General features: G+C 33.3%; 1 protein-coding gene across 2 annotated transcripts in view; it reads left to right on the top strand.

Annotated features, from left to right (window-relative positions):
• Alk (Anaplastic lymphoma kinase) overlaps nt 1-16,696 on the top strand; it is a 19,628-nt gene extending 2,932 nt beyond the window's left edge. The window contains exons 2-26 of one of the 2 annotated variants that reach the window (XM_017905816.1): nt 437-629; nt 3,679-4,058; nt 4,360-4,552; nt 4,664-4,791; nt 5,255-5,395; nt 5,480-5,635; nt 6,245-6,375; nt 6,453-6,625; nt 6,707-6,801; nt 6,892-6,990; nt 7,104-7,284; nt 7,618-7,765; nt 7,972-8,106; nt 8,176-8,332; nt 8,790-8,981; nt 9,337-9,582; nt 9,658-9,759; nt 10,750-10,945; nt 11,086-11,365; nt 11,659-11,951; nt 12,185-12,410; nt 12,487-12,603; nt 12,748-13,020; nt 13,847-14,317; nt 16,380-16,696. In XM_017905816.1, coding sequence (XP_017761305.1) covers nt 3,716-4,058; nt 4,360-4,552; nt 4,664-4,791; nt 5,255-5,395; nt 5,480-5,635; nt 6,245-6,375; nt 6,453-6,625; nt 6,707-6,801; nt 6,892-6,990; nt 7,104-7,284; nt 7,618-7,765; nt 7,972-8,106; nt 8,176-8,332; nt 8,790-8,981; nt 9,337-9,582; nt 9,658-9,759; nt 10,750-10,945; nt 11,086-11,365; nt 11,659-11,951; nt 12,185-12,410; nt 12,487-12,603; nt 12,748-13,020; nt 13,847-14,317; nt 16,380-16,496 — 4,593 coding nt within the window. In that variant the 5' untranslated portion in view covers nt 437-629; nt 3,679-3,715 and the 3' untranslated portion in view covers nt 16,497-16,696. The remainder of the gene's footprint in view (nt 1-436; nt 630-3,678; nt 4,059-4,359; nt 4,553-4,663; nt 4,792-5,254; nt 5,396-5,479; nt 5,636-6,244; nt 6,376-6,452; nt 6,626-6,706; nt 6,802-6,891; nt 6,991-7,103; nt 7,285-7,617; nt 7,766-7,971; nt 8,107-8,175; nt 8,333-8,789; nt 8,982-9,336; nt 9,583-9,657; nt 9,760-10,749; nt 10,946-11,085; nt 11,366-11,658; nt 11,952-12,184; nt 12,411-12,486; nt 12,604-12,747; nt 13,021-13,846; nt 14,318-16,379) is intronic. The other variant, XM_017905817.1, reaches the window with a different exon arrangement.
• Nucleotides 16,697-17,245: the final 549 nt, after the last annotated feature.

Here is a 17,245-nt window from a genome sequence, read left to right as displayed (position 1 = left end):
GAGAAGCGGAAATAAGAGTAACGAGTATCGTCCAAATCGCGTCAAGTTGAGTTGAGGGAGCATTTAATTCGCACTTGTGAAACGATCGCTTGAATATTCCGGAAAAGAGGGAGACAGCGTTATAGAGAGGAAAAGGTAGACGGTAGAGAACGCGATGATGAACGAGGAGTGTGCGAGGGTTGAAGGGAATCGGATCACGAAAGAAGGAGAGAAGAGAGGATGGATAACAGGATAGAGAGAAAAAAGTGCTGTCGTTGGATTGCCGTTAACGACAGACAAGAGATTATCCAGTTGAGAGTGCGAGATCCTATAACGCGATGCAGCTAGTTACTATTCGTCATTCGCAAGGGTCGCTATCGTTTCTGTCTTTTCATTTTCGCCCAACGTGTTATATGTTAAAACGTAACGCTGATTAAGCATATGTTATTTTGAACAGGTGACAGGAATTGTTGGAAATCGAGTTGGCTGCCGAATGATCCAACGACGTCGAAATTGATATTTTCGACCGGACAATGAAGGATTGAAAGGAAGTGATCGCCGATCGATGATATCGAAGAGCTGCTAATCCTACAAAACGGATGAACGAGTGGAAACTATGCTGGCATATTGTACATCATTTTCGATCGAAGGTAGGCCTGATGCCATTACTGCTTTGAAATCGTATACAATTCATTAATATGACATTTTTATGTTTAATCTGATTTTCGAATATAATGATTAACAACCGTTGTAAATTGCTTGTGTTAATGTGTGCATCTCTTTACGATAATGCATCGTGAATATGTTACATCGTATGAATAACTTCATCAAGTATAACAAGAAATTATTGCACCAAATGGTTATTGCTGTTTACATCGTTTTATCTTTATTACTATAAGGAGTATCATTCTTAACAAATGTAATTGAGCACTACTGGCAGAAAGTTTTAATTATTTTAATTTATGAATTATTTACAATTTGAAAAGTAAATAATGTGAAGGTAAGGAGCTTCTTAAGCAACAAATAATTCTACATTAATTCAATTTTATTTTATCATTTTGTTATTATATAATATTTAAATTGTTTTAGCACTAATTGCTTAATTAAACTACATCTTGTTAAAAATAAACAAGTACCCGAATTTTGCACAGTAGTGTATAATAGATATCATGATATAAAACAAAGAACAGACTAGATACTGGTGCAACAGTCTCTTACCGCAAAATTGATGAATGCTGACAATACAATATTTGTAACGTGACATTATTGTTATAAAGTATTAGAAGCAACATACAATTGTTAGGTACGGTATCGATCACGTGATATGTTACGCATTATTAATATCGCGTTATACGGCACGTACTGACCGAATATAGTGTGTTGTTAAGCTTTCGAACCGAGAGTGACTAAAAGATCGATAGAAATATTCTGAATAATTTGTTCACGGTGTTCATCGTTATAACTCGAAGCGACCTAGCCTCTTATCTACGTTTATTCTTTCCCAACTTCTCTGTCGTCAATTTAGAGATCTATCCGAATGTCATCTCGTGCTCTCGCAAAATCCGATTTTGTTATACAGATTTCCGCAAATTAAAATTCATAAAATGTAGGATTTTTTATTATTACAGAAAATATAATCCTAGGAAATTTTTATTTTAATTATATGAATCCCAGTCGAATTGTAATATTTATTATAATACATTTTATAGATGAAACTTAAGGACAAATATTTGAGTTTACATATATTCATCAAAATTACATTCTTAAAATCAGATTTTTAAATTCAGACTGCAAAGCATTGATTTCGTTTTACTATTTTTCAAAATTATAAGGTTTAAATTCATATCTCTAAAGTATATTTCAATTTATCAGTGAAAATATATTTTTACTTTTTTAAGTATTTCTTTAATTATTCATGTGTAGAAGCCAATTTCAAAAATGGAGATGCAGGTGTCGTTAAATGTGGCAAGAATAGTCACGATCGAAACGTACGTGCAGCTTTCAGGCCATTTTATAGAACTACGATTGAGCAAACGAAAGATTAGCGAAAAAGGAATTCAAGAAATCACTTAGGGGACGCGTTTTCAACAATTCGCGTCGCTGAATCGTCGCGATTGGCCAGGAGTTTGCAAGTATTCGTTGAATTTCGATCGATATTTGCGAGCTAACAACAGATATCGTTGTTAGATTTGCTTTTTATGTAAGAAGAAAAAATCGGACTGGTGATTTACACCTTTAAATCACAAACTACGACGACCATATTTTTTAATTTTCTGTCCTTTTTGACATATTTTTTCCGTTAATAAGAAAAAGTTATCGGCATGTAGAATATCAGATAGAACAATATGAAAAATCGTTTTGCGGTAGACCAAAAATAATTTTAAAAATAGTACCAGAATCATGAAAAATAATTCTTTTCGCCCATTATTTTCAGAGAAAGAAAGTTAAAAATTTCGAAATTGCTAAAGAAAGTAATGTATTATTACACTAATTTGTAATTAATCCAAAGGTAAATAACGCGAAAATATTTACATTTACACAATTGCAAATATTTGAATTTCATTTGGGTTTTGAATGATATAAACATATATTTATTTTAAATTACAGTTTGAAATTAACCATAAAGTAGTATTTAGAATATAGTAAATAAATTAATTTGACAGATAATAATTTAATTTTTAAAAAAAGTAAAAATTACAGGTTTAAATTGTATTGTAATATTTATGTAATATTCGGCAAAAAGATATTATGGCAGTCAGAATTATTTTATTCAAATAATTGTGTTATATTAAATTCATTAATGTAAACTTTGGGGTATCTGAAAATTGAAAAACAAAAGATAATAAAATAAACATATTCTATATCTATGAGTGGAATGAAAATGACATTCGGATAAATTTCGCTTTGGTATTACCATTACAGGGGGACGTCTTTGGTAATAACCGGCATACCGGAAATTATGAAATATCGGCGAATCAGTTATTCCATTTCCGCCAATCACCGCTTCGTTTCATCATCCAGTTCGTCCTCTCGTCTTCACGAGTAATTTTCTTTGCTTTGCCAAAGCTCTACTAACGATACAACATTAAAAGTCAGTTCCGTATGCTAAATCGATTAATTTAACTTATCGTGATAAATCGCGTTATTTAACATCTCGTATTTTTAATATCGACACAAGGAAAATTATAAAGAATCAAATAAGTATCATATATACATCATATTCTTCGAATTTCATAATCCGTAAATTAAAAAACCTGTAACAGATAACGAAATCTTGCTACATACATACGTATGTAATAAAAATAAAGAAAAAAAAATTATTTGAAAATGAAAAATTCCATTCTTTTCTGTTTTTTTAATTTATCGAAAAAGACTAGCATGGCTTCCGTGAATGCGAAACCGCAAAAGCTCGAATTGCAATTATAAGCGTAACCAGAGCCTGCTAGAAATCTGCTCGCTCGATGTTCGAAGGCTTCGAGCACATTGCAATTATTCGATCACGCGCGATTCTAGCGACGAAAAACTGTAGCTAGAAGCCACGCTCACGCGATTGGTCCATGGAACGGTCGAAATGCTGGCGCCATGGGCGTATTATTGCCACATGAGAAAGGGGGCCAAAACGTCGAGAAAATAGAAGAAATCGGGAAACGGGAGATGAGACGAGAACGCGTGTAAATATGTTGTGTATTACTTTCCCAGAATATATCGAGCGAATACACGAGGAAAGCACGGAGTAATGATCAGAGCTACGCGGTCCGAGCTGTTGACCGCGAATTTCAGACAGGCGAGTCACACTGTGCACGACTGGCGACGAAAATTCGGTCTGAGTGGCAATCTATTGTTGAGATTCCTTCTTGGCCTTTGTTACATCACGGGTACCTGTTGTGATTGGAAGGAGAGAGCGCCACGCGGGTTCAGCAACTCACAGATGGCTCTGAGTCGATTGCAACAGCTCGGCCAATGCGATTTGGAGAAGATCTGTGATTGGACATGGAACCACACTAACGGTTTCAACAAAACCACGCATTCGGCGCAAAATAAATATGGGCCTACTACGGATGCCAGTAATTCGACAGACGGTAAGACACATTCTTTGCACTTATGATCAAAACTTCATTTGTTTTCAAGATAAATTCGAATTGACTACGATTTCTTGTTGTAATTTGGAAGTTAGGAATCTAATTATAAACTGTTATTAATAAATTGTTTGATACTAGTGTATACGATAATGTAATGTACAGTAATAACTGAATAAAATAAGGTTTAAAAAATACAGATACATAGACGTATATATAGATATATAGGATTACATAAAATGTATTATTTCACATAACTTGGAATTCAAGTGCATACCTCATTATGAATTTCGCTCTTTGCCAGGACATTTTTTATGGTTCAGCGGCAAGGGACAAGCTCAAATATTGTCCCCCATGATTCCTCAGACTGGATTGCATTGTGTGTTAGAAATAGCCCTTTACCAAGTCGAAATGAAAAATGGTACTATTAACTTGCTTATAATCACGAGCGATGCGGATTGGATTGCCGCGAAAAAGTCAGGAAATAATTATGCGAAGTACGTAATCATTATTTCATTACTTTTTTTTACGGCAGAAATTCTTTTATTGCGCAATTATAAAAATTGTCATGCTTTAATAATAACCAAAATAACCGGCCTGTATTACAGATGGGAAAAAACAGTTTTTAAACTTGGTGTGATTACTCAACCACATCATTTACTACTAGAGATTCTGACACGCTATTCTAACTCTAGCGTCGGAGTTGATAATCTTCGTCTAGTGGACTGTTTTCCGGGTAATTATTGCCTTTATTTAGAGACAACAAACATCATAATTTTTTACTGCAGAGACTTAAAACAATAAATAACCGCTATTCTTGGCACTAATAATTTTAAATATTCAATTTTATACATTCGTAGTAGAACTAATTATTCAGATAAGTACAATTATCTATTCCATACGATTATATTAATTTTGTATGAACTCAACTATTTAATGGCATCAATGATTAAAATTAATTTTGTATCAAAACGAATTAAACTAAGATACTATGAAGTATGTTGAAGTAATATTTTTAATATATATATAAAGTTCCATTGTTGAATAAATAAAGTAAAAGTAACGTTGAAGTGAAGGAAAACACCATGAGTTTCTAAGTTTCTAGAAAGTTTGACGCGGCGTAATCTGTACAAGCGAAAAGGCTGAACAAACACTGATGTTTACTTAAGAAAAGAAAAACAAATGTATCTTATTTGCAGAATCAACACCGGTGAAGATGGCCTGTACGGAAGGTGATGCCTATATGTTCCGCTGTAAGAATGGTTCGTGTTTAAAAAGGGCACATGTCTGTGATCTAACAAAAGACTGCGCTGACGGCGATGACGAGGAGTTCGACTGCGGTAATTGTCAAATTATTGCCTACCACTTTTCAGTCCAGTTCATCGTTCGAACACATGACAGACTATAATTGAGGAGTGTTTCAGACAAAATGCCGGAGAATACCAGATGTAATTTCGAGCACGGATGGTGTGGCTGGAGAAACGTACCGGGAAGACCTTTAAATTGGACCCTCAATCGTGGCGCAACGCCGTCCGAGAGAACTGGACCTAGTTACGATCATACATACCGCAATGCGTCCGGTGTGTATATAGTTACATGTGCCCTTGTGTTCACATGCATTTCAATGAATTCCGCATTCTCATTCGTTTTAAATACATTTATTTGGATTTATCGTTATCGTTAAGCGAAATCATGAAAATAACTATAGAGTAATTTTATCACGTAACTTTGTTTCCAAAGGGGACATATATATGGCTCATCTAATATTATCTTGGATTTTACCGCAGGAGAAATTTGAGGTCATTTTTGTTTGAAAATTGATTTCCTCTATTAATTTGGCTAAGTAAAAATAGTAGCCGTTGTTGAAAGATATTTAAAGAATGGATAAGAGATTTATACTTCAACTCTTAAAATCTAAATAAAATTTATATATGTATATATAATAGCAGGTTTTAATTTGTTTATTTTTATTAAAGTATTAACATGATTTTTATGCGAAAGTAAGACTAAAAATACTTCGATAAAGAAGAGAATATGTTTTTAATTAAAAGTGTATTAGCAATTCATGTACTTATGAAGAGAAACTATTGTTCTGATAAATATTTTTGGTACATTAAAATATTTTATATTCTATCCATATATTTCAATGACTTCACATATCAAATTTCAATATCAGTTTCTCATTACAGGGACGTATGCATATGTGAGTATGTCAACACGAGTGAAATATGCTAGTCGTGGTACCATTGAAAGTCCATTGTACAATCCAACACCACCTTATCATGGCGATCCAAAAAGTCCTTATTATAAATCGTGTCAAGTATGTTACTTTACTTTAAAATTAATTAAATTCTAGTAAAAATAATATACATTATATATGTATATGTTTGTATACAGGTGCGGTTCTTTTATCATCACTATGGGGTTCACAGTGGTTTACTTGAATTGTATTTAATTCAAGTAAAACGTCATGAAAATCACCATGAATCCTTATGGACTGCTTATCTGAAAGTTGACAGAAGTAACGCTTGGTACAATAAAATTGTTCCTTTACCTGATATCAAATACAGGTACTTACTAATGTATTCATAAAAAAATTTATAAAATTTAATTTCATGCACATTTCTTATACAAATATAATATGTGATTAGGTATTATCTCCAATTTGAGGTAAAAAAAGGCTATGATCCAAAAGCCGACGTAGCAATTGATGATTTTTCTCTGAGCCCCGAGTGTTTTGGCATTGGTAATTTTTTAATTTAAAAATTTTTCCATGTTAAAAATTATATAAAAAATATATATATACATTAAAATACTTATATGTTAATTGTATTAGGTGTTCCACCTCAAATCGTGGGAGATTTCAATTACTACAATCCTGTTATAGATTCGGAAAAAGTCCCAGATCCACATGCAGACTTTGTTAATAAAACTGGTATTGTTTATCATAACAATTATAATACTTCTAATGATCTTTGTTATAACGTATTTAAATTTTAATCAAATTTTTTTTATATATATTTACTATATATTTTTTTGTATTTCCAGTTATAAGACTTACTACATGTGGAAATACAGGTAGAATAGGTCCTAGTCCTGAACAGTGTGCTGAAGAATACAATAGAACAGACATAGAGTTACTTGTGCCTCCACCAAACTGGGAAGAACCTTCTTCTTACAACTTAAATGGTGTTCAACGATGGACAGCGCCTCGCGGAGGATATTATACGTAAGAATTTGTTATTAACTCTTACCTTATTATTTAAGTTCCGATAGTGCGTGCCATTATCAACAGCAAGGTCGGTTACACGTTGATCAATTTTCTCTGAAAGCGTCAAAGAATAACACAGAACTGAGACAGAAAAACATCGGTGAAAACTAACCACCGTGTTGTTTACGTTGGGCCCCATCAACAAACCATGCCTCTCACCTGTGACACTCATGTTTGTTCCGATTTCTTCATCACGAGTCTCATACAATATTATAAACAAAGGCGTTAATTCTATTCTGTCATTTATGAAATTTTACAACCTAACTTATATGTATATTATTATGAATTTAGTTTGATTGGCTTGGGTGCTCGTGGCGGGAAAGGCTCTAGCGGTATGGGAAGTACATTAGGAGCATTTGTTCGTGGTGTGATCGAATTAGAAAAGGGTGAACAACTGTATTTCATGGTTGGGCAAGCAGGAATTGATGCATGTCTTAAGGTAAGATTCGGTAAGATTCTCAGGAATGGATGCATGTCTTAAGGTAAGATTCGGTAAGATTCACATACCACATACAATTAAAAATATTAATCTTTCACTTATAAAATAATATTTACGCGTCTGTTTTATTAATTTTTTAATTTTTTTTAACAATTTAAAAAAATTTGTAATATATTTGTTTTCGCTATAATGAATGAAATTTTCAGACCTTAGAACAAAAATCGGATAACTGCTCTGCATCATCGCCTCCTTCGGGATTCTTTTCAATAGTACACGAAATAAAAAAGATCAAGATAGAAGACGGCGGTGGTGGCGGAGGAGGAGCAACGTATATCTTTACAGTAAGCGAATATGGTCAAATTGATAAAATATAAATTATTATGCAATTATTAATTATTTATATGTCACAGATAAAAGGTAATGGAGAACAGCATCCAATACTAATCGCAGCGGGTGGAGGTGGTTTAGGTTTGGGACAATTTGACGATACTGGGCATCAACATGGACGAGGTCCTGCTCCATCTGGAAAACTATCCACTTCGAGCACAGTTTCCTCGTCAGAGGCAGGTAAATAAAAACACGACTAATTTACTAATTTAATTTTGAAATATTATTTCTTCCATAAATCGTATTTATATCATAATGGAATTATAATAGATATAGCATACCAAACAGTACCTATATAATGTCTTTGGTTAATATAGAATCTACTGTATTAAAATATAAATTTATGTAATTAATTATAACTATAATCTTTTTTAATAATAAAAATGTCAATGGTTTATAAGTGTACTACAAATAATGGTCAATCACATAACTTTCATTTTAAAAATCAATTTAATGTTTTCAAATTACATAAATTACATTAAAAAATTACATAAATTGAGGTTACTGAACGATGTTCAGTTTCAGTTTTATTTAAGTGTGATGTTCACATGTTCTGCGTTGCGGTAATGCGCATCAGTCTACATTTAGTTATAACTGCTTTGAAACTGTGTTAATTACGTAAATCTGCTCGGTATAGGTGGGCCTGGCGGCGGGTGGAACGGGACATCAAGTAGCGCTTTGGGTCAACGAACTTCCGCTGGCATGTCCCTTGTTAGGGGCGGCGTAGGAGGAATTGCTTGCGGTCCTGGAAATCAGAGTCACGGCAACGGAGGATTCGGCGGCGGAGGTGGTGGATGTCTCAGAGGAGGTGGTGGTGGTGGTTATATAGGTAACGAATCAGTATTAACGTGATTTTAAACACATGCACCGAATCTACAATTCATAAGTGTATGTATAAGTTGTATGTTGCCTTTAATTGTAGTTACATTTGTATTTCGGAATTGGTGCAGTTGATGTACTTAGATTAAGTACTTAAATTGATGCTGAATGTTTTCATTAAGCTACATTGATAAAATAGCATGTTATATTCTACTCAATTAAAAATTGATAGTTATGAATTTTCCTCTTTTCTCAATTTTTAAAGATTTTGCGAAAAGTATTTCATTATTTACTTATAAATTATCAAATTTAATTTTATTACATATATCTTTCTAATCATCTTGATCACTAATTTCCAATATCAGGTGGTGATAACGGTCACAAGGAATCGGGTAACGGTGAAGGCGGTTATTCCTATGCTAGCCACGAGCTTATGCACGTTCACTTCCTACCAGGGATAAATCATGGATCTGGAGAGGTTTACATCATTCCTGATATTAGTGGTTGTGGTTGTGACTTCCGTTGTGTCTCTCTCGATCAGTATCTCAGCGAGACAAAGTGTCTTTGTCCACCAGGCTGGTTATTAAGTAATAACTCAAAATCTTGTGTCAGTAAGTATCGAAAAAATACATTTTTCCTTTTGTTTATTTTTTAAGAAAATTATCTAATAATTATTTTATTCGCAGTGACTGACGATTTAAAGGTTACCCATCAAAAGTTCTTATTTTGGGTCATAGCTCTAATCACTGGCCTACTATTTGTTCTAACAGTTCTCTGCCTAGTACTTTGTAAGAAATTATTTAATAATATTGTCATATAAATAATTTATCATAATTTTGGAGATTTCACACTTTCTTAGTATATTCAAGTGTAATTAACCCTCCGTCCTGGATCTTCTTTGACCCACGGCTGCAAGAGCTTTGTCGAATTGTGCTCAATTAATGATGAGTGATTTAAACCAACAGTTGTTTATATTACAACCGATAAAGCGAACCATATGTTTCGAAATTTATTCTCTGATCATTTTCTACTGTTAGCTCTCGAAAAGAAGTTTAATCTGACTTTAGCGAAAATGCGTCGTTTTACTTTCTCATTTTCATCGAGAATATAATATTTCAAATTCAAAGAATGATTATAAACCTAACATTATCTTGTATTATAATAGAACAAAAAGTAGAATGAACGTATTAGACCAGTTAGTTAGACAATATTCTGTTCGTTAACATCGTTTTATACAATGCACTTATAATATGATAAATGAAAAATTCGTCATATACAAATAATTGTAATATAAATTATAAAACGAAAATATTTTTAGAAGATTTAGGAAAACTTCTAGCGAAAAAAGATTCTAAGAGCTATAGAAACTACAGATAAAACGATTCAACGATAATTAAGAGCTAGTACAAGTAAAAAACGAGATAGATGTTATATGTGCGTCGGAAATAATAACAAATATAAAATGCATATTGTTTATAATTTATTTGTATTTTTCTTTATTTTATTCATATACTGTATATGTTAAATATGTATAAATTAAAGATATAATATAAATTTCAGTGTTTTAATTTAAAAAATATACTACAATAAATATACAAAAATATAGCCCAGATGATCAGAATAAAAAACATGGTAACCGTGGGTCTATACTGACCCAGGCACGGTTATTGGCAACTGCTAGAAGCGTCAATTGACGGAGGGTTAATAAATAAATGTTCAAAATTAAATGATGACATGAATATGCATCAATCGTAAAGGCGAATCACTTTTATTGCTAGATGATCGTTACCAAAATCGCAAAGCGATTTTACAACGACGACAAGTAATGTTTGGTAACGGAACTGAATTAACGTCGCTACGTGCTGTTTCCGAAACTATGATGACTCAATTTAATCCAAACTACGAATTCGCCGGAAATCTCTACAGGTTTAAAGATTTACCACAAATCCCCCGTGATTATATAACTTTAGGAAAGTAAGTGTAAATTTAATGACAGTATTATTTATATGAATAAAATCCTGAATTAAAATTTAATTAAGAAGTTCAAAAAAATACTATTTAGTTTTTCTTTGTTGTTTAATAAATTAAATATATTTATTCTATTTGCATGATAGACCTCTTGGTCAAGGTGCTTTCGGTGAGGTCTTCCAAGGTGTCTATAAAAATAAACGTAATGAAGAGCTACCAGTCGCCGTAAAAACAATACCCTCTTCGTCGAAGCCACAAACAGAAGCAGATTTCATGATGGAAGCTTTAATTATGAGCAAATTCGAGCACCGCAATATAGTACACTTCATCGGAGTTTCTTTTGACAAAAATCCGAAGTATATAGTTTTAGAATTGCTTGCTGGCGGAAATTTGAAGAACTTTCTTCGAGAAGAACGACCACGCGCGGTAAATAGTGTCCTTTTAAAAATATAACAAATTTCTCCCGCATATCATTTTAATTGAAAACTTTTATATTTACTTATACTTTAAGTTTAAATTTATATGAAAAATTTCCATTTTCGTTCCGCCATTTTGTGTTTACGTTATTGAAAACTTATTTATGCATCTAATTTTTGTATTGAGTTCCATTACTTTTTGTTAACTACCTGTCGTTCTGGATTGTAATTTAAACAGGGACATCTCTTAATTTTTGGCGCTTGTCATCATTGGGGTGCATGCGTATATTCCTGTTTTGGCAGGATCGGCCCACTTCGTTGACGATGCTGGATCTGATATTATGTGGATACGATGTCGTAAACGGCTGCAAATATATGGAAGATGCCCGATTTATCCATCGAGATATTGCTGCCAGAAATTGTTTACTTACGTGTAAAGGATCCGGTCGAGTAGTGAAGATTGCAGATTTCGGGATGGCTAAAGATATTTATAGGAGCGATTATTACAGAAAAGGAGGCAAAGCTATGTTACCGATTAGATGGATGCCACCGGAAAGTTTCTTAGATGGAATATTTACTACGAAAACCGATGTATGGTGAGTTTCACTTGATATTACACAGAATAATATCCTAAACAAAAAGAAAAACTATTTGAATTTATTATTAGAATGGCGGAATCTAAAGACATCGAATTAAAATTTACACATGTAATGAATAGCTAGTTTAATTATACATTTAATACTGTTTTATTACTATTATTGTTATATTTATAACAGATACTCACAACAAGATAGTAATAAACATCTTTGTGACTAATTTTTAATTGTAGGGCATTTGGAGTTTTGCTGTGGGAAATTATGTCGTTTGGTTATATACCTTACACTGGCTGTACTAATAGACAAGTTATGTTAATGGTAACGTCAGGAGGTCGCCTGGAAAAACCAGCAGGATGCCCTGATCCTATTTATGGAATAATGACAAGTTGTTGGCACCCATCCCCCGAAAACCGCCCTAGTTTTACAACTATTGTTGAGAGAATTGGTTATTGCTTACAGGTAAAATGCATTAATAGTTGATTGCAGCTCGACTAATTAAGCAAATTAATTTTGATACATAATATTTTATATTTAGGACCCTGACGTGATAAATCATCCAACACCCAATTTCGACACTTTACCAATTTGCGATCGTGAAATAACTATCATGAGGCCAGATCCAGAAACAGAATGTATTAATGTACACTTAGAAGTGAGTATATCGTTTAATATTTCTCCCAATAGTTTACATTCTAATTCGACATTATTTCTGAATATGTTTGGTGATATATCTTTGAAAATAGAATTCTTTTACTAAATGAATATATAATTCTATGGAATACTATAATTTTTATAGCTGGACGCATGTGGATACATGCAACCCAGAATTATCGATCCGCGATTGGCGAGTCAACATATGGCTCAAGCTATAGCAGGCAATAATCTTAATCCCAGAAACGAAAATCCGAATCGAACCAATTTGAATGAAAGAAATAACTTGCACCCAACAGACAGTCTGCAAGGAGAATTTCAATCTAATCCGTATGGCTCTAGTACAGATATTTCTGAACAAACCTTTGTTGAAAACGCGAGTCGCGGTGATTTTAATGATGAGAGCGATCGTTCAGAGGTACTTTTGATAAAATTTGCAAAAAATTCCTTTTTCTGGTGTATGTTTCTTTTATGATCAACTTAATAAATATTTGCTTAGCATTTTGGCTAATTGCAATTTTATTTTTTGAATATTTTTTTAGACAGTTAATTGTTATGACGTAATATATGTTATTATGAAGTACGGTTATTCACAAAAGTATCCGCCCATTCCATATGTGACATATCTTAGATATTCAATTAATATTGAAATCAAAGATAGTAATTATCATTTATACTACCATAAAATGATTTACAATAAATCAATTCTTTATCCTTATTCTTATGATGTTACTATAACATTAAGGATACTTTCGTAAATGCTTTTTCACATCTTCTACATAATATCTTTTTTTTGCATAAACTTTAAAATTGTATTTAAATCTGAAATATATTAATCAAAATGTATACTAATGTAAATTATGATGGCTAATTCTGAATTAAAAATTATTTGAATACATAAAATATGTGATATGTATAAGGTGATCACGGAATGCTTTCGTGAGTAATTGTGTATGTGTATATGTATGTAAATGCTATTTTTATATTTAATTTAGTTATCTCGCATTCATGCTACATATTGATTCCTTATATCTTTGGAATCATTTGCTTTTAAATCCGGATATTGTTAGCTCTATGCAAAGTGCAATATTTAATACATTGGCTGTTAATATTGTACAGCCAAATTATAATATTTTACAATTGAAATGTTATAAACAAAGTAGAATATTTACACTAACAGCTAATGTGATAAGAAATATATTAAACATAATTGTATTTATTCAGTGATTTTTATGGATTTGCAGAACAAACATACGATTGACAGCTCAAATCGCGAAGAAAAAAGCGTACATCGAACTTCAATGGACATCGAAAATAGTGGTAAGTTAAGAATCGCAGACAATGGTAACAACCGTCCAGCAGATATCGATAGTCGTCGAAGCAGCACAGTCGACGTGACAGACGCGTATAGAAGAAATGGTAACGAGAGCATAACCACCACCGACACGAATTCTGACTCTCTGATCGTGGCTTCCTCGGATACACCGCCTGATACGACGAATTCGTCTCCGAATACACGTACCTGTTCCCCTAGTCACACTGGCCTAAATACGAGTGCTACTAATGTAAATGGAATGTTAAAGAAACACGCCCTAAAGGCTGCTCTCAGTTTGGATCCTAGCGCTCTATGTCGTGGACCGATACCATACGAAAAAATAGCCTTCTCGCCACCACCACAACGTTCGAGTACTCCTGGTAGTATGGAAATCAAGAAGGTAATTTAATTATTTTTATAGAATACTACTGTAGTGTATGGTCATCTATGACTATTCGACAAAGAAAAGTTATATGCAAAAATAAGCAAAATTTTTTAAGATTTTGTTTATGATAAAAAAAATAAACCTTTAAGAAGAACCATATCGTTTTTTCTTATACATATTAGGTTATGGATAGAAATGGATATGATTGTAAAACAAAGTAGGTAGATTTAATAATTGTGTAAGATAAGTGGTAAATTATTGATGACTATAAATAAAAGAAACAGCTATAATTACCGAATGTATTCACAATTACGATCATACGAAAAATTGATTTATGTTGGATATAACTTTGCTTTGTCAAACTGTCGTAATGAATTTAATATAACAAACACTGTCACTAAATCCAACCTAAACATTTATAGTAAGCATTTATTTAAGAAAATAAGTTACTTATTTTGTTTCCTTCTTTTAATTAATAACGAAGAATTAGATTATTATCTTTTCTAATCATCATCATATACACGTGAAACACATGTAACCCTTTGTATTTCCTATCTTCACTTTCCATTATGTAAAATACCATTTACTATCGTGAAGTATTAGAAAAATTGTTGAAACCTGTGCGTTTCAAGGAATCCTCGTCGCTTCTGTGGATTCAAGACGAAGAATATTCGCGTCGCGTGTACTCCGAAGAAACGCTGCTATGAGAGAACGTTGTGAATTCGAGAAAGTGAATTGGCATAATTTCTTCACTCCTTAATTTTCTTTTCATTTCTTCTTTTCCTATTCTGAATGCGAGAAAAGGCTACATTCGTCCATATATTAGAGAAAAGAGTTTAATTGCGTTTACCAAATGGACGGTCCGCTATGGTGTATATTAACCATAAATTGTTGATACGAGCAACAATAATCGTTCATGGATTTGTTTATCGTGTCATGTACTATATACAAATATACAAGGAATTGCAATAACCACGAAACATTACGAGCTTGAGACCGTCCATTACTAAATTCAACTAAATCCTTTTTCTCCAACTTGTGTACACGCACATAGCCTCCACATGCATTTACATCGTGCATACATGCGCGCGCGCGCGCGTAAAGTTATATACGTATCTACATATATGTAAAGAAATTAAAGAAGAAAAAAAAAAATGGAAAAAATAGAGCAAACAAAACATAAAGATTATCGTCGTGTCCGATATATGCATAATACAAAACGGGAGGATTCAAAGCGTTAAGTCTGAAACGAATATCATCATTTACATTTCGTAATACTGAACGTCACAAATACATTCCATCGCAGTTACAAACATATAAATTATCGAAGAAAACTATGTAGATATAGCTCTTAACGAGATGTTATCATCGATATTCCTCCTGCAGAAGGATTAACCAAAGAAATTACATGGGGATCCTTCTTGTCCTTTATGAAGTATATGCAGGATGATCATCGAAACCTCATAATGTATGAAACATTTTTTAAGAATACAAGTGATGTACACAATGTGTGATATACATAGAAGAAATTTAAATGCAAGAGTGTGAGTGAGAAAGAACGGAAGAAAGAGAGACAGAGGGGGAGAGAGAGAGAGAGAGAGAGAGAGAGAGAGAGAGAGGGAGGGAGAGAGTGAGGGAGAGAAAGAGCGCGCGAGAGAGAAAGAGAGAGAGAGAGAGAGAGACAATACGCTATACACAAGACTTAATTTACACCAAAGAAAGAAAAAAAAAAAAGAAAAAAAAAAGATGTACGCCTGCGACGTCTTTCTACACATACCTGTAAATCTTTGTGATAGATGTATATATATATATATGTATACATATATATATCTGTGTGTGTGTGTGTGTGTGTGTGTGTGTGCATGCGTGCGTGCGTGCGTGCGTGCGCGCGCGCGCGTGTGTGTGTGTGTGTGTGTGCCTGCGTGCGTGCGTGCGTGCGTGCGCGCGCGCGCGTGTGTGTGTGTGTGTGTGTGCCTGCGTGCGTGCGTGCGTGCGTGCGCGCGCGCGCGTGTGTGTGTGTGTGTGTGTGTGTGTATGTATATATATATATATATATATGTTTATCACAAAATTCTAGGCAAGGCTGGTCGAATCGCCTTCATCCTCGATACATTATGATTTAAAAAATAATATACCACCGGACAACGATCGTAATTTCTCCACAAAGCGTTTAATTATTAAAAGAAAAGGGTGAAGATCGATCTCGAGTTAAGTACCGGAAACTCTATTGGTATCGTCATTCTTGCCGTGAAGACTACCTGATTGTTGGTGCATGAAAAATGAATAATAGGATATCCTCGCCTACCTCGTTGACTCATTGTTAGCTTGTGAAAGAACGATGGATGGTGGAAAGTCCATTACTTTAACATCGACCTCGTTGTATACGATCGTTAACCGCAAAATAATGGGCAAACGAAAAGAACAAACCTTTCGAAACGCGAAAAAGAGCACAGGCCCTTTTTTATTTTTCTTACAACGACGACGTACTTTACGTACGCGCAGCGTATGAAAGTCAACCACCATATATCTGTACGTGAAACGTAATAAAGACATGTTTGTGGAAAAAAAATAAGCCTCTATTATTCGTCGTTCTAGATAGATCAAGAGTAAGAAGACGAGTTAGATTCGATTTAACGATAATCTTCCAATTGCGACCGACATGAAAACCATTTAACGTTCAATCTTTACATAACAAGTTCAGTCGGTAAGTTCAAGTAGGTGATATGGAAGTAGTTCAATAAGAGAACAATTTGTTAACAACGACAGTGTATTTTTTCTAACGTTAAAAATAATTTTTTCATATTTTTTCCTTCCATAATGTATAAAAAAATATATAATATTAATATGTTTAATATTTACTAATGGCAAACTAAAAGTGCTACTACGATATTAAAATTAACGAAATGCATACATTGTATATCGTTTAATTGGAAAATTATAATT

Source organism: Eufriesea mexicana, unplaced genomic scaffold, assembly GCF_001483705.2.
Source record: "Eufriesea mexicana isolate 0111107269 unplaced genomic scaffold, ASM148370v2 scaffold4599, whole genome shotgun sequence".
In the NCBI taxonomy this organism is placed as follows: domain Eukaryota; kingdom Metazoa; phylum Arthropoda; class Insecta; order Hymenoptera; family Apidae; genus Eufriesea; species Eufriesea mexicana.
This window is presented reverse-complemented; position numbering and strand designations above follow the sequence as displayed.